General features: G+C 44.8%; 1 protein-coding gene across 1 annotated transcript in view; it reads left to right on the forward strand.

The window, feature by feature from the left end:
- Positions 1–18,995, forward strand: part of LOC149427762 (uncharacterized) — a gene marked incomplete at its 5' end in the record, with an annotated part of 460,704 nt that overhangs the window by 416,919 nt on the left and 24,790 nt on the right. Inside the window, one exon of the mRNA XM_089667692.1 lies at positions 4,790–4,996. Coding sequence (XP_089523818.1) covers positions 4,790–4,996 — 207 coding nt within the window. The remainder of the gene's footprint in view (positions 1–4,789; positions 4,997–18,995) is intronic.

An 18,995-nucleotide genomic window follows, 5' to 3' on the forward strand; every position in this document is an offset into this window, starting at 1 on the left:
CAACAATGGGGCACTATTCCTGCCAATGACCCCTACAATGGGGCACTATTCCTACCAATGACCCCAACAGTGGGGCACTGTTCCTGCCAATTACCCCAACAATGGGGCACTATTCCTACCAATGACCCCAACAATGAGGCACTATTCGTACCAATGACCCCAACAATGTGGCACTATTCCTACCAATGACCCCAACAATGGAGCACTATTCCTGCCAATGACCCCAAAAATGGAGCGCTATTCCTGCCAATGATCCCAACAATGGGGCACTATTCTTAACAATGACCCCAACAGCGGGGCACTATTCTTACCAATGACTACAACAGTGGAACACTATTCCTACCAATGGCCCCAACAATGGGGCACTATTCCTGCCAATGACCCCAACAATGGGGCACTATTCCTACCAATGACCCCAACAATGGAACACTATTCCTACCAATGACCCCAACAATGGGGCACTATTCCTGCCAATGACCCCAACAATGGGACACTAGTCCTACCAATGACCCCAACAATGGGACACTATTCCTACCAATGATCCCAACAATGGAACACTATTCCTACCAATGACCCCAACAATGGAGCACTATTCCTGCCAATGACCCCAACAATGGGGCACTATTCCTGCCAATGACCCCAACAATGGGGCACTATTCCTACCAATGACCCCAACAATGGAACACTATTCCTACCAATGACCCCAACAATGGGGCACTATTCCTGCCAATGACCCCAACAATGGGACACTAGTCCTACCAATGACCCCAACAATGGGACACTATTCCTACCAATGATCCCAACAATGGGGCACTATTCCTACCAATGATCCCAACAATGGAGCACTATTCCTGCCAATGACCCCAACAATGGGGCACTATTCCTGCCAATGACCCCAACAATGGGGCAATATTCCTACCAATGACCCCAACAGTGGGGCACTATTCCTACCAATGACCCCAACAATGGGGCAGTATTCCTACAAATGACCCAAACAATGGAACACTATTCCTACCAATGGCCCGAACAATGGAACACTATTCCTACCAATGACCCCAACAATGGAACACTATTCCTACCAATGGGCCCAACAATAGGGCACTATTCCTACCAATGACCCCAACAATGGGACACTATTCCTACCAATGACCCCAACAATGGGACACTATTCCTACCAATGATCCCAACAATGGGGCACTATTCCTACCAATGACCCCAACAATGGAGCACTATTCCTGCCAATGACCCCAACAATGGGGCACTATTCCTACCAATGACCCCAACAATGGGACACTATTCCTACCAATGACCCCCAACAAAGGGACACTATTCCTACCAATGACCCCAACAATGGAGCACTGTTCCTGCCAATGACCCCAACAATGGAGCACTATTCCTGCCAATGACCCCAACAATGGGACACTATTCCTACCAATGACCCCAACAATGGAGCACTATTCCTGCCAATGACCCCAACAATGGGGCACTATTCCTACCAATGACCCCAACAATGGAGCACTATTCCTGCCAATGACCCCAACAATGGGGCACTATTCCTACCAATGACCCCAACAATGGGACACTATTTCTACCAATGACCCCCAACAAAGGGACACTATTCCTACCAATGACCCCAACAATGGAGCACTGTTCCTGCCAATGACCCCAACAATGGAGCACTATTCCTGCCAATGACCCCAACAATGGGGCACTATTCCTGCCAATGACCCTAACAATGGAGCACTATTCCTACCACTGACCCCAACAGTGGGGCACTATTCCTGGCACTGACCCCTACAATGGGGCACTATTCATACCAATGACCCCAACAATGGGACACTATTCCTACCAAGGACCCCAACAATGGGGCACTATTCCTGCAAATGACACCAATGGCAGGGCACTATTATTCCCATTGACACCAACAATGGGGCACTATTCCTACCAATGACACCAACAATGGGGAACTATTCCTTCCCCTGGTCCCAACAATGGGGCAATATTCCTTCCACTAATGCCAATGATGGGCCATTGTTTACTCCCATTGAAGCCAGGGCATTTTCTGCTTTCACTGGCCACAGTCTCCCCCCTCAAAGTTTTAAGGACACTAAACTGGCCCTTTGTTTAAAAATTTTGGAGACCCCTGATGTATAGCTTAGTGAAGGGGTCACCAGACTTCATAAAGTAAAGGGCCAGTTTACTGTCCTTCAGACTTCAGGGGGTCGGACTGTGGCTAGTAGGAATGGAAAATGCCCGGAATCAGCACATGTAGACAATGGGGTTTATTTAGGAAAGCTGGTTCACTCAGAATCTCATGCACTTTTGCATAGAAACCAATCAGCTTCCAGGTTTTTTCAGCTAAAGCTTAATTGAACAAGCTGAGGTTAGAAGCTGACTGGCTACTATGAGCAGGTACACCAGAGTCTGAGTGAACCAGCTTTAGTAAATAAACCCCAATGTCTCAAGCCTGTTGGTCAATGGGATTAAAAAACATTTTGGTGTGGTCAGTAGGAGGAGAAATAGTGCCCCATCATCAGTATTAGTGAGAGGGGTAATAGTCGATCATTGGTGTCAGTGGCAGTTATAGTGCCCCATCGATGGTGTTGGTGGGAGCAATATTGCCTTGTCGTTGATGTCAGTGGGAGGTATAGAGCCTTATCACTGATGTCAGTGGAAGGAATAATGCTCCGTATTTGATAGTGGGAGGAATAGTGCTCCATATTTGATGTTAGTGGGAGGAATAGTGTCCCATCATTGGTATCAGTGGGAGGAATAGTGCCCCATCATTGGTATCAGTGGGAAGAATAGTGCCCCATCATTGGTATTAGTGGGAGGAATAGTGCCCCATCATTGGTGTCAGTGGGGGGAATAGTGCCCCATCATTGGTATCAGTGGGAGGAATGGTGCCCCATCATTGGTGTCAGTGGGAGGAATAGTGCCCCATCATTGGTGTCAGTGGGAGAAATTATTCTCCATTGTTGGTGTCAGAGGGTTGAATAGTGCCCTAAGGGGCATAAATGCAAGTAAATGGCCACATCCAGCCACTGGCTTACTGAATGAGGTGAAGCTCCGCTGACTTTTATTATCCAATCATGTGCAAGCAAAAATGCTGTTTTGTTTTATTTTCCTTGCCTGTGATTGGGTAGTCTTTGCAAAGTGACTTTTATCACATTCACCAAAAATTCCCTCGCGAAGTAAACAGCCCATTTGCCTTTGGTAAATCAACCCCACTGTGTCAAACGATTGTCCTGTAAATTGCTTTCGGTGAATGGTGCCATCGAGGGCTGTACCTGCGTTGTTGGTTGTATTTATTCACTGCATCGCTGTTGGGCATTAGGTTATCAGGGCTTAAAATTTCAAGTCCTGAGCTACTAGCCACGCCTTAAGAGTTACTCGCCACCAACAAACACACACAGAGACACCTGTATACACACACACACATGTACACACATGCACAGAGACACATGTACACACACACACATACAGACACATGTATACACACACAGGCAGGCATGTACAGACACGCATACACACAGATACATGTACATACACAGAAATACACACGCACAGACACATGTACATGCACACACACACAGGGGTGTATTTACCACAAGGCAAACAAGGCATTTGCCTAGGGTGGCATTTTTCATGGGGGCAGCACTGCCCCCTGGAAGAAGAGACAGAAGAATGGACACACGTGGCATGGGGACCGGGTGGGATCTAAGAGAGGCTGCGGGCTCCTTGATGTTGTATGCAGAGCTCGACTCTTATTCCAGGGGATGTGAAGGTGAGTGCCTTTCTCTCTCTCTCGCTGGGGGGGTGGAATGTGGGTTGGGGTGGCTGGTGTATAGAGGGTGGTGGTAGTGAAAGGCTCTCATGGGTGGGGGGGGTGTTGTTGGTTGGTGTCAGGCTCTTTCTGTGGGGGGGGGGGGGGCGTCTGATTTTTGTGTTGCCTAGGGCAACATAAAACCTACATACACCACTGCACACACACATACATGTACATACACACAGACACATGTACAGATACACACATGTACATACACAGACATGCATACACACACACACACACGCTGTCAAGTGCTCTCTCCTCTCCCCTGAAGCCACCACTGGCTGACATAGAGGATCATGTGACCAGAGTGAGTTGAAATTAGGTACACACACATACACACACCCTAGAAAAAGTTGCAGTACTTCGTTGTTCACTCACAGAGCCGGGTACTGCACTCTAGGGGGAGGCAGAGAGCACAGCACACACTCCTTCCTTTGCTTTCACTGCGCTCAGCTATTGAGCACTCTGACGGCTCCCAGTGCCACTGATAGATCCGGCCTGAGCTCCGAGCCTGCTCAGCAAGACGGCCCTGGGGGACACACTCGCCCCCACCATAATTTCTACTCGCCGTTGGCGAGCAGGTGAGTGGAAATTTCAAGGCCTGGGTTATGTAATGTCTTCTGTGGCACCGAGCAATATTTGAACACTTGTCCTTGAACGCAGGGCAAACTTCAAGAACATGCCTGGGCATCCAGGAAAAAGATTTCTAGACTTGTTGGTTAAAAATACAGTTCGTCAGAAAGATAGAGTTAGCCATAGGACGCTCTTGCCGTTGGCACCGCAGTCTAGCCTTCTCTAACAACCTCCATCCATATTGTTGCCCCTTACTTACCAGTTCTTGGTATTGCTCATTTTTACCCTTAGGGCTTCCCTCTTCCCATTTTTTTTCCCTGCTGCCTCCTGAGCTCCAGTCTGTCCCCCATTTTCTTTTTGACTTGTGTTTGTTGCCTTTTGCAGATTGTATGAAAGAGTCAGGGTGCAGTTCCAGCACCTGCTCACTAAGCAGCAGTGAGAACCCTTATGCCACCATTACAGACCCCCCCGTGCAGCACTCCAAACACTCAGAGAACAGCTACGTGGAAATGACCTCACCTGTCCATACAGATGCCCCATACTCAGATATGCCACCCTCATCCAAAGCTAACAAAAATGTGTATGACGTGGGTAAGTGCCAGCCTCCATGCTAGCTGCAAACATGCATGACACTCTGTCATCTGGACTTGGCAGAATCTGTCAGCTGTCTCTTTGCTTTTCTGCTTCTTGTCCCACTGACCAGTCACTTTCCTTCCTTTTCCTTTCCCATATATAATGTACCATCACCTGTGAAGATAGGAAGCAACTGTATGCTAGCTCTTTAGGGCTCATGACATCGTTGGAGTTGAGCAATAGCTGGGCTTTAGTCAGAATGGCTGTCTTTGGGACACGTTTTAAGGGGGTGTCACCTAAATACACAATCAGGTTCCCTCTATCTCATGCAGAACAAAAACTGAAAACAAGAATTTATATGAAACATCTTCACTTTTTACCTCCTAATTTTGTATTATTTTTTGTGTGCAAATACAGCAGTAGAAATGACCACAAGTTTGAGGGGTTTGGGCCCATGTCCCATCGTGAACTGCAAGTAAACAATTTTACACTAAGTCAAAAATTCTGTTTTTTTACTCATTAATTGACATGGGGTCAGAAGGGTTCTGAGACAATGGACACGGGGTAAGAAGGGTTCTGAGACAATTGACATGGGGTCAGAAGGGTTCTGAGACAATTGACACGGGGTCAGAAGGGTTCTGAGACAATTGACACGGGGTCAGAAAGGTTCTGAGACAACTGACACGGGGTCAGAAGGGTTCTGAGACAATTGACACGGGGTCAGAAGGGTTCTGCGACAATTGACACGGGGTCAGAAGGGTTCTGAGACAATTGACACGGGGTCAGAAGGGTTCTGAGACAATTGACACGGGGTCAGAAAGGTTCTGAGACAATTGACACGGGGTCAGAAGGGTTCTGAGACAATTGACACGGGGTCAGAAAGGTTCTGAGACAATTGACACGGGGTCAGAAGGGTTCTGAGACAATTGACACGGGGTCAGAAGGGTTCTGAGACAATTGACACGGGGTCAGAAGGGTTCTGAGACAATTGACACGGGGTCAGAAGGGTTCTGAGACAATTGACATGGGGTCAGAAGGGTTCTGAGACAATTGACACGGGGTCAGAAGGGTTCTGAGACAACTGACACGGGGTCAGAAGGGTTCTGAGACAATTGACATGGGGCCAGAAGGGTTCTGAGACAATTGACACGGGGTCAGAAGGGTTCTGAGACAACTGACATGGGGTCAGAAGGGTTCTGAGACAACTGACATGGGGTCAGAAGGGTTCTGAGACAATTGACACGGGGTCAGAAGGGTTCTGAGACAATGGACACGGGGTCAGAAGGGTTCTGAAAAAAATGACGTGGGGTCAGAAGGATTCTGAGAAAATTGACATGGGGTCAGAAGGGTTCTGAGACAATTGACACGGGGCCAGAAGGGTTCTGAGACAACTGACACGGGGCCAGAAGGGTTCTGAGACAATTAACACGGGGTCAGAAGGGTTCTGAGACAATGGACACAGGGTCAGAAGGGTTCTGAAAAAAAAATGATGTGGGGTCAGAAGGGTTCTGAGAAAATTGACATGGGGTCAGAAGGGTTCTAAGACAGCTGGGACATCGTAAAATAGTCCAATTGAAGGGTGGGAAACAGCAAAAAAAATGCTAACAAGTCCACAACTAGGGAACAAAACGGGGGGGGGGGGGGTTGCAGCTCAAAGAGCAGCCTGAAGGACCTTACATACGAAACTGGCACTAGCACGGGAACTGAAAGTCCAAATGGCAAAACCAGAAGAATGTGTGAACAGAAGACCAGAGGGAAGCTCTGCAAATTATAGGAAAGTGATGACTGATGCTGAAAAGTCCAAGGGACACTTACTGACCTTGTAGAGTGTGCCTTGAGAGGAAAAAGGCAGAACTTTATCCATAAGCCTGTAGGCTTGAGGTGCTTAAGCCACCTAGAAATGGTGAATTGACAGACAGGCTGTCCCCAACGTGATCCCTCAGGAATGATGCAGAGGCAGTCAGTCTGAAGGAAAATGCGGTTTAGAGATTAAAGTGAATAGCCCATACCATGTGTCTTTGAGATGTACTGAAACAGGACAAAAAGATGGAAGTATAATGTCCTGGTTAAAGTGAAAGGAAGACACCACCTTTGGTTGAAAAGAGGCTCTAGGCCTCAAGATAACCTTGTTTCTGTGCAAAACAGGGACGGGTTCCCTACAAGAGAAGACCTCCAGCTCATTAACTTGCCTCGCAGAGGTGATGGCAATGAGGAAGACCACCTTCTGGGTGAGAATGAAATATCTTTGATAGGTTCAAAAGGACTGTCTCTGAAGAGTTAAGGCTGAGATCCGATGGGGTCACAGGTACGCGTACAGGTGGTATTGTGCAAGCAACCCTCTGTACAAAAGCCTTTACCAGAAAATGAGTGGTTAGCAGTCTTTAAAAGAGAATTGATAAAGTCGAGATATGGTCCTGATAGTACTTAAGGCCAGCTATTAATGCAGGCCAAATTGGAGGAAGACCAGGATGCACTCCACGGAGTACTTCTTCGAATGAAATTTCCTTGCCTCGTACCATGCAAAGTATGCTTTCCAAGTACGATGGTAGATCTTGTAAGAAGTGGGTTTCCTAGCTTTTAAGAACATAGCAATAACAAACTCAGATAACCCCTATCCGTTGGGACCTTGGCTTCAACAGCCATGCTGTTAATGCAGACAACCATGAAGCAGGGAATTAAATGGATCCTTGAGATGAGAAATTTAGGAAATATGGAAGAGCCCACAGATAGTCTGCCAGAAGCCTGATAAGATCCAAATACAACATCCGCCAGGGCCAATTTAGTGAGATAAATATTACTGTAATACCCTCCGCCTTGAGTAGATGAGGAAGGGGTTTCAGAGGAGGAAATGCTTAGTCCAGGTTGGACTGATTCCATGGAGTCACCAGAGCATCCACTGCGATGGCTAGGGGACCCTTGAACCTGGAGTTCAGTTCATTGAATCTTGAAGCTATGAGGTCTTTTGCAGGGGTCTTGAAACCCTTTTGGGTGAAGAGACCATTCCCAGTCCAGATATTGATAATTGAGAGAGTCCACATGCCAATTTACCACACCTGGGATGTGCGCAGTGGGCAGGGCTGAAATGTAAAGCTCCAGAATGTAGATTGGGAGTTACCAAGTCTCCTGCGTCAATAAATTGTCAAGGACTCCTCCCCTTCTTTTCAGGATGAAATCCATGGAGAGAATCTTCCAAACAAAAGCCAGGGATAATATTATTGTGGATGTCAGGTGCATGGGATTGTTCAGAGAATGTCCCATGCAACCAGAATGTTGAGTTGCAGTGGTCTGAAATGGAACTGCCATATTGATCTGCCTCAAAGGAGGACACAATCAAATCCAGAACTTTCATGCAAAAGCAGAGAGTTGCACAGCTCCTGGACTGCAGAGTCTGGACATGTGAGTGGAGATTCTGGAATTTGTACTGCAGAAGAAAAACTATGGACAGAATTGAATCTAGGAGGAGACCTAGATACTCCAAGTAATGAGTTGATGACCTCTGAGTGTTCTGGATCCAACCAAAACTTTGAAGAGCCTCAACAGGGTTTGGGCCAACTGTTCATTCAGTAAGAAGTACTTATTGGTGCCAATACTGAGTATTTTCAAAAGTACTCGTACTCATGAAAATGCTCCCAATACCAAAACTGATACTTGGCGGTGCGATTTGCGTCAGTACAAAATGTGTAGATGCAAATTGCACCGCAAAGAATAACATGGATTTGAACAGGAATGCTATTCCTGTCCAAATTGCATGTGGTTCCCGCACTGCTCCTGTATGAACCCAGGCTTGTCATAACCTGAGTTCACACAGGAGCAGTGCAGGAAACCTCCCTGCACCAATTCCATACTGAATGGAGAGTGGGAGAGAAGGGCATGTGGGGATCTATAGACTGGGTGTCGGCCATCGGAGTATGGATGCAGATGCTTCGGGTTCTCAGCTGTAGGAGAGGAGAGACATTCAAAGGAGGATTTCAAATCCCCAAGGCTTGCTCTCCTCTCTATGCAGGGATGACAGTTCGGGCTAGATGGCTTCTGATTGTTCAGCACCGTGACAGTGCTGACCAATCAAAAGTCATTTAGCCTGTACTATTATCCCTGCAAGGAGAGGAGAGAAAGCCACAGGGATTTCAAATCCCCACAGTTTTCTCTCCTCTCCTACAGCTTAGAATCTGGAGCAGTGCCTCGGCTTTCCGTCCTCTCATACAGCTGAGAATCTGGAGCATCTGCCTTCATCCTCCAATGGCCAACACCAAGGTATCCCCACACGTCCACTCTCCGCTCAGTATGGAATCGGTGCAGGGAAGTTTCCCGCATCGCTCCACATGCGATTTGGACAGGAATAGCATTCCTGTTCAAATTGCATGCTATTGTTTGTGGTACAATTTGCGTCCATATATTTTTTTTTTGTTACACAAATTGCACTGCAAAGTATCGGTATTGGCGAGTACTTGACCAAAAGTATTGGTACTCATACTCACTGATGAAAAAAATGGTATTGGTGCTTCCCTAGTAAGAAGCCATCCAATTATCCAACATCTGGAATGTTCAGTGAGAGCAGCAGAGGAAGCACAGGGGCTTAAGGGTAAAAATTTGAAGTGCAGTAGACAGGCCAGAGGAAAAGGCAAAAAATTGGTAGTGCTGTGTGCCCAAAGCAAAACACTGGAAAATATCGACATGTAAGTAAGCATCCTTGATGTCCACAGAGGCCAGAAAATCTCCTAGATGGAGTGAAGCCATGATTGACCTGGTGGATGCCATGCAGATTTTTTACGTCTAAAGGAAGACATTGAGTGCTTTTAGCTCTAGAATGGGGCATATGCTTCCTTTGGGTTTGGAATCAGTGAACAGGTTTGCATAAAAACTTTGACACCTTTCCCATTCTGGAACAATGGCAATGGCTCAATGAGAAAGGAGTTGTACCAGAGCAGGTCTGTTAGTCAATGCAGATATTGGCAGGTTCTAGCCCCTGGTAACAACGTACTTTATCTATGCATCAGAGATACTTTCATTCCAGGTGGCCGCAAAGGCTAACAGATGTCCCCCCATTTTGAGAAGTGTCCCTGTCTCCTCATTGTGAGGAAGACTTGCTTGAGGGCTTGGAAGATTTTGGAATCCAAGGTTTGTGATGGAGTTCCCAGACCTTGACATGGACGCAGAGGTCTGGTTTCTTTTACTGAAGCAAAAGGGTGCACTTTATTCCACTGGTATCGTTGATAATGTTGTCCAGGGAGGCACCAAAAAAGATGTTCTCAATCAAAAGGCTAACAAAGTAGGCACTTTTTGCACTGTTCAACATTTTTGTCAATAACTCCTCTACGCAGACAGAAGATTAATTCTCGATATGAAGCATGCAGTATCCACAAGCCCATTACCACATTAGTGTACTGCAATAGGCATGAGCTCTAATTGTTTTAAAACCAGAGGATCGGTTAGAATTGACCCAGGTGCCTTAGTTATATTCTTGGACCATCCCTCAAGTTTTGGTAAATGGACATGACAGCAATAACAGGTTGCAAGGCTGGGCCTGTCAGGGCCAAATCATCCAAAAAGGACAGATAACACTCCTCATCATCCTCAACTGTGTATGCAGAAGCAACTGTAGCTAGAAGCATGCCAGAGACATAGTCCAGAGGAGAAGGTGAAGAAGAAAGCCTGTAACCCCTGCATACTGGGTCAGCTATCATGGTAGAGATTTTATACATAAAATCTGATATAATCACAGAAAATTCCTTCCTATGTAATGCAAAGGAGGAAGCCACATTGGATGGTGCCAGTGAAGCAGGTGAATTTAGGCAACAGTGATCCAGGCTGTCAGAATCTGGTCCATGGGAAGGCCTGCAGGACTGCTTCTCTTGCACCTCTGATCCACCATACTGCTAATATGGAAAGGAAGGTTCCCAACAGGGTGTGCTTACTATTCAGCTGCTAAGGCAGGAGAGGGTATATGGTGGCTGTCTGTTACTAAGGCACTGTACGCAGCAGCAAGAAGGACTGACCCTGTCTCATATGAGGAATTGGTGGTGATTCGCCTCATTCTGAGAGCAGGAGAAGCAGAGAAGTGTGCACCAAGCAGTAACTGGTGACCCAGGAGATTGGGCGCATGTGCACACAAATCATGGGCACACAGGAGAAATATAAAGGGTGCATGACGCATGAAAAAGTCCTGCAGCCATGGTCCCATAAAGTGCTTGGAATACATACATGTGTCACAGCACAGAGTCTCCATGAGGGAAGCCCATAAAGGATATAACAGAAGACCAAGTAGTACACACCAGAGCGTGCAATACATTGGAAAACTGTTGCAGCTCTGTTTCACTCCAGTTCTTGTGTCACACAAAGTGACACAACACAAATTTCTAAGTGTTAACCCTTGAGGAAGATAAACCTGGAGACACATGACACGTGCAAGGCTCCCAAAAGAAGGGTGGGGGGAAGCATAGCATTGGTGGTCTGAAGAGAACCCTGTGACAACAGACAGAGCTACAAGGTACTGGAGCCTGTCCATACAGGACCCAATGAAACAGTTCACATTCCAGATGATATTTGCCCTCAGGTGGGCATTCTTGCAAAGAAGTCTTTAGGGACAGGACTATACCAGGAGGTGTATCACGGCCCTAGACCTATAAAGCGTTCTGCAGCTAACTAACACAGTACATTGGGTGTCTGGAGAAAGCCACGAGAAGAGCCCTTGGCACTGCACTGAATGAAGAATCTTGACTGAAGATAACATATTCTTATAAAAGGGGGTTAAAGGTAGACTTAAACTACTTTGTTTTTTCTCTGCCTGTTCTCCTAGGACACTAGAAAAAAAAAACTAAAGCATAATGGAATTGGGAGGGATTATATTGGCTGAATAACAGCTTTAGTTCGCCAGTATGCAAGTCTCTTGTAGGTGGCAATATACCCCAGATGTTCTCAGAATCCTTCTTACCTTGTGTCCCTAAATCAGGGGTCTCCCCTAATTTCTAAACAAAGGGCCTGTGTGCTGTCCTTCAGATTTTAGAAGGGCTGGACTGTGGCTAGTGGGCGGTAACAATGTGCTATCTTTCGTATTAGGGGGTGGAATTGTACCCCATCTTTGGTGCCAGTGGGAGGGATATTGCTCCATAGCTGGTGTCAGTGGAAGGGATAGTGCACCATCATTGGCATCAGTGGGAGGGATAGGGCCTGATTATTGGTATCAGTGGGAGGAATAGTGCCCCATGGCTGGTGTCAGTGGAGGGAATGGTGCCCCATTATTAGTATGAGTGGATGGGATAGTGCTCGATCATTGGTGTCAGTGGGGGAATAATGCCCAATTGCCCATCATTGATGTGAGTGGGAAAAATAGTGCCCCATGTTTGGTTTCAGTGGAAGGAATGGTGCCCCATTAGTGGTGTGAGTGGAAGGGATAGTGCTCGATCATTGGTGTCGGTGGGGGAATAATGCCCATCATTGAGGTAAGTGGGAAAAATAGTGCCCCATGTTTGGTGTTAGTGGATGGAATGGTACCCCATCATTGGTATCAGTGGGAGGGATAGGGCCCGATCATAGATGTCAGTGGAAGGGATAGTGCGCCATCATTGCTGTCAGTGGGAGGAATAGTGCCCCATGGTTGGTGTTAGTGGAAGGAATGGTGCCTCATTATTGGTATTAATGGGAGGGATAGTGCTTGATCATTGGTATCAGTGGGAGGAATAACGCCCCATCATTGGTGTCAGTGGGAGGAATATTGATATAAAGAAAAGCGAGCGCTCATGTAATCAGCTGCTAGAACACTCAAAGGAATCACAAAGACCTCACATAATAAATTATAAGATATAGTGCAGCGCTAAAATTTATATACAAAATAGTTCAATGAGTCTTCATATAGATCTTATACAGAACCATGAAAAGCTCTCTTTCCTGGAATGCATTGATGGCAGGAACTGTATAGAAAAAATGCGCACTCACCGACCGCGCATTAAGGATGCGCATATATGTGACCATCAATCCAGGTAACCAGCAAACAAACGGTACATCCCTCGGGTGAATCATCAGCCTTTGGTGAAGTAATATACAGCAGAACTCAGAGATCCCCTTTAACCAGTGAATGGACAGCCTAGATGAATGGGCTCCCTCTTCTGGATATAAGATGAGCTGGGAAACAACTGCTGTGGATCTGAAACCCTCAATAGAGGGTCAAAACAAAGAGGGAGTGCCAATAGTGTAGTAGGTTCAAGCTATTTATTGGTCACATGCAATAAAATCCATGGGTACAAGTACAAATAACTGCCAGATATTAATAAAGGAAGTAATAATGTAGGAGGAGCCGACAGCACGTGTGACGTCATACAGCGCCGCGACCACGAGGAGGTCCGGCGGACATTTTTCTTACTGGGTCAGTACATTATTACTTCCTTTACTAATATCTGGCAGTTATTTGTACTTGTACCCATGGATTTTATTGCATGTGACCAATAAATAGCTTGAACCTACTACACTATTGGCACTCCCTCTTTGTTTTGACCCTCTATTGAGGGTTTCAGATCCACAGCAGTTGTTTCCCAGCTCATCTTATATCCAGAAGAGGGAGCCCATTCATCTAGGCTGTCCATTCACTGGTTAAAGGGGATTTCTGAGTTCTGCTGTATATTACTTCACCCAAGGCTGATGATTCACCGGAGGGATGTAACGTTTGTTTGCTGGTTACCTGGATTGATGGTCACATATATGCGCATCATTAATGCGCGGTCGGTGAGTGCGCATTTTTTCTATACAGTTCCTGCCATCAATGCATTCCAGGAAAGAGAGCTTTTCATGGTTCTGTATAAGATCTATATGAAGACTCATTGAACTATTTTGTATATAAATTTTAGCGCTGCACTATATCTTATAAGTGGGAGGAATATTGCCCCATCATTGATGTGAGTGGAAAGAATAGTGACCCATGGTTGGTACCAGTGGAATGAATAGAGCCCTATCATTGGTATTATTGGGAGGGATAGTGCCCAATCAAGATGTCAATGGGAGGAATAGTGCTCCAACATTGGTGTCAGTGGGAGGAATAGTGCCCCAACCTTGGTGACAGTGGGAGGAATAGTGCCCCAACCTTGGTGACAGTGGGAGGAATAGTGCCCCAACCTTGGTGACAGTGGGAAGAATAGTGCCCCATCATTGGTGTCAGTGGGAGGAATAGTGCCCCATCATTGGTGTCAGTGGGAGGAATAGTGCCCCATCATTGGTATCAGTGGGAGGAATAGTGCCCCATCATTGGTATCAGTGGGAGGAATAGTGCCCCATCATTGGTGACAGTGGGAAGAATAGTGCCCCAACCTTGGTGACAGTGGGACGAATAGTGCCCCAACCTTGGTGACAGTGGGAAGAATAGTGCCCCATCATTGGTATCAGTGGGAGGAATAGTGCCCCATCATTGGTGACAGTGGGAAGAATAGTGCCCCAACCTTGGTGACAGTGGGACGAATAGTGCCCCAACCTTGGTGACAGTGGGAAGAATAGTGCCTCATACTTGATATCAGTGAGAGAAATAGTGCCTCATCGTTGGTGTCAGTATCAGGAATAGTGATAAAAAGCAAGTAAAGGGCCGCATCGGACACCACTGCCCTGAACGAACAATTAAGAAAAACAGTTTTTCTGATAATTAAGGCCCAGGGTGTTAAAGCACAGGACATTGATTTATAAAGACAACTAAAAAAGCCCTTTTAAACTAATGTACACTGAAAAACTTCACCCAAGCTGCCTATCTACTTCAGTAGAACACTTACGACTTGCTCCCACCCTAACTGCTTACTCACTTCAGTAAGACAGCTATAGCCTGCTTGTTGTCTTCCTCTTCTCCGGACTGAAATCCTCTTTACCACTGGATGTGAGTCTTCATTGACTTGCATAGGGCAATATTCCAAGTGTCTTTAGTGTTGACGTTCAGCCCTGTTCAAGTTTGAGGTCTCATTACACAGCCAGAGATGAAGAGGATTGTTGCCCAGAGAGGATGAGAATTAAGAGCAGACCATAGGTGTCCTACTGAGGTAAGTGGACAGCTGGGATAGGGGTTAGTGTAGTTAAAGATATACTTTACCATAATTTCTAAGGATACTCACGTGAAAGGACCTCAGTCTATATATGGCTTTCAAAGGAGCAAAAATTCAGATTAAAGGCCGCTTCTCTCATTGCTGCATGTTTGACCTAAACCCGTCTTGTTCCCTGTGCTCTTTTTTACCCCCTCTCTAGATATTTAGATTCAAGGTTCAGTCCTTCCTTAATGGATATTTCAGTGTTTGGCAGATGTTTGTCAGGAACACCAGCATTGAGATTCCGCTCTTACACTTTCAGTGGTCGAAGTTTTCCATATACCAAAAAGACTGAATGTGACTTTGATTATGCCTCCAGTAGTGACAACCACAAATCATTAAACTGTATTCAAAACTTTATTACCTAATTCCATAAAAAAAATCCATAGGGAATTGACAAGAAACACACATTAAGGTACAATACAGCATAAAAAATGGATACAGGGCATATGAGGTCAATATATTTGTCTACGCGTTTCATTAGGACCTCGAAGAACTTCAAAATCTGTTCTGAAAACTGTATTGTACTTAATGTATTTAATGTACTAAATGTATTTCATGTGTTTCTTGTAAATGCCCTTTATTTGTTTTGTTTTTTTTGGAATCTATATACCAAAAAGACTGAATGGGACTTTGATTATGCCTCCAGTAGTGACAACCACAAATCATTACAACGTATTCAAAACTTTATTACCTAATTCCATTATTAAAAAAAAATCAATTTTTACAACTTACAAGAAACACACATTAAGGTACAATACAGCATAAAAACCGGATACAGAGCATAATGAGGTCAATATATTTGTCTACGCGTTTCATTAGGACCTTGAAGAACTTCAAAATCTGTTCTGAAAACTGTATTGTACTTAATGTATTTCATGTGTTTCTTGTAAATGCCCTTTGTTTTGTTTTTTTTTTGGAATCCATATACCAAAAAGACTGACTGGGACTTTGATTATGCCTCCAGTAGTGACAACTACAAATCATTAAAACGTATTCAAAACTTTATTACCTAATTCCATAACAAAAATCCATAGGGAATTGACAAGAAACACACATTAAGGTACAATACAGCATAAAAACCGGATACAGGGCATAATGAGGTCAATATATTTGTCTACGCGTTTCATTAGGACCTCGAAGAACTTCAAAATCTGTTCTGAAAACTGTATTGTACTTAATGTATTTAATGTACTAAATGTATTTCATGTGTTTCTTGTAAATGACCTTGTTGTTTGTTTTGTTTTTTTTGGAATCTATATACCAAAAAGACTGAATGGGACTTTGATTATGCCTCCAGTAGTGACAACCACAAATCATTACAACGTATTCAAAACTTTATTACCTAATTCCATTATTAAAAAAAAACAATTTTTACAACTTACAAGAAACACACATTAAGGTACAATACAGCATAAAAACCGGATACAGGGCATAATGAGGTCAATATATTCATCTACGCGTTTCATTGGGACCTCTAAGAACTTCAAAATCTGTTCTGAAAACTGTATTGTACTTAATGTGTTTAATGTGTTTCTTGTAAATGCCCTATGTTTGTTTTTGTTTTTGTTTTTTTGGAATCCATATACCAAAAAGACTGACTGGGACTTTGATTATGCCTCCAGTAGTGACAACCACAAATCATTAAAATGTATTCAAAACTTTATTACCTAATTCCATTATTAAAAAAATCCATATTTACAATTTACAGGAAACACACATTAAGGTACAACACAGCATAAAAACCGGATACAGGGCATAATGAGGTCAATACATTCGTCTACGCGTTTCATTAGGACCTCTATGAACTTCAAAATCAGTTCTGAAAACTGAATTGTACATAATGTACTTAATGTTACATAGTTACATAGTTAGTCTGGGTGAAAAAAAGACAAAAGTCCATCCAGTTCAACCATTAAAAAAAAAAAAAGTTATCCTATACCCACAGTTGATCCAGAGGAAGGCAAAAAAACCCAGCAAAGCACGATCCAATTTGCTCCTGCAGGGAAAAAAATTCCTTCCTGATCCCCCGAGAGGCAATCGGATATTCCCTGGATCAACGTCACCTATAAATGTTATACCCAGTTATATTCTGTGTATCCAAGAACAGAGGCGGACTGACCATTTGGAAACTCGGGCAGTGCCCGAGGGCCCGGGGTCAGTAGGGGGCCCCATGAGATGCCCCTGGTACCTTTTTCATAGGCCTTTTTGAGTTTGGGCAAGGACACAGGGGCCCCATGATCCCCTATTGCCCGGGGGCCCCATGAGTTGTCAGTCCGCCCCTGTCCAAGAAAGAATCCAGGACTTTCCTACAGCAATCCACTGAGCTGGCCACAACCAACTCTTGAGGGAGTCTATTCCACATTTTCACAGCTCTCAATGTATTTAATGTGTTTCTTGTAAATGCCCTATGCAGGGGCGGACTGACCATTTGGAAACTCGGGCATTGCCCGAGGGCCCGGGGTCAGTAGGGGGGCCCATGAGATGCCCCTGGTACCTTTTTCATAGGCTTTTTTGAGTTTGGGCAAGGACACAGGGGCCCCATGATCCCTATTGCCCGGGGGCCCCATGAGTTGTCAGTCCGCCCCTGGCCCTATGTTTGGTTTTTTTGGGGGGGCTATGTAATAAAATTTTGTATACATTGTAATGATTTTTGTTTGTCACTATTAGAGGCATAATCAAAGCCCCATTCAGTCTTTTTGGTATGTTGTTTATTCCTCTGAGGATGATGCCTCTCATTGTATCATTTTCAATCCATCTTAACACTCCACTTATATGTTTATAAACCTTTCACAATCCCTGTTGGGTTTTTAATCTATTTCATATTATAGAGTATGCAACATGGGGTCTGGAACATCCAAAAACACCAAAGCATTCAGAAACACTCTAGTGGAAAGGACTCACCATTGGAGTCCCCAAGAAGTAGGTAACTCTATACTCTAGTTTACATCTGCAATTGAAATATCACTTTTGGTAGACTGGCCTTCTTCATGTTTGTTCTATAATTCACTGATCCTCCAAAAATGTCCTACTTCGTACATCTCGGCCTCATTGCCTATCCTGATATCTCCTTCCTTCTATAACTTTCTGCTTCCATAATCCATTGTTAACGGTATCTCATGTGTCGAGACGATATTCCAATTATGTTGTGTCGCAAAAAGATAAGGAAAGCAGGTGAAATATGGATGTTGCACGATTTTATCAAAACAATCATTTAAATGTCTGTATTGGATAGCCATATGTCCAGGGGTGGACTGACAACTCATGGGGCCCCCGGGCAATAGGGGATCATGGGGCCCCTGTGTCCTCGCTCACACCCAAAAAAGCCTATGAAAAAGGTACCAGGGGCATCTCATGGGGCCCCCTACTGACCCTGGGCCCTCGGGCAGTGCCCGAGTTTCCAAATGGTCAGTCCGCCCCTGCATATGTCCATGTACTGTATACGAGTATTATGTATGATGATAAGAGATGTCATTTACTGCTTTCTTATTTGTTTAAGAAATTTGATAGATTACAGATTTTCTGTATGTCTGTCCATTAACACCCAGGTGTTGTTTTATCATTCATAAAGCTGGAGTAAAGTAAATTGGTAGCTTTTGCAGGTAGCAGCCAATCAGAATGTATGTTCCGTTTTCAAAGTACAGATGAGAAAATATAGGATAAGATGTGATTGGTGACCATGGGCTACATCCGTGATTTTTTGTTCCTCCGGTTTTTATTAGACAGCCATACTGTTTTGCAATTTTCTTTGACTCTCATTCGGCTATATTAAAGAATTCATGACAAATTGTGTATCTGTATGCAGCTAGAAAATTGTCCAGGCCAGTATATTTTCCCCGATGTGGTTCAGTCACTGAAAATGAAATGCAGATCCATCATATCAGTTCAGCAGAGGTCAGGACTGGAGCAGGATTATTCCTTCCAATAAAATAGGAAATCTTTCTTGAATAAAACATGGGTGGCCATTGCTGACC

This window comes from Staurois parvus, unplaced genomic scaffold, assembly GCF_062004578.1.
Source record: "Staurois parvus isolate SC_StPar_1 unplaced genomic scaffold, SC_StPar_1.0 ptg003510l, whole genome shotgun sequence".
In the NCBI taxonomy this organism is placed as follows: domain Eukaryota; kingdom Metazoa; phylum Chordata; class Amphibia; order Anura; family Ranidae; genus Staurois; species Staurois parvus.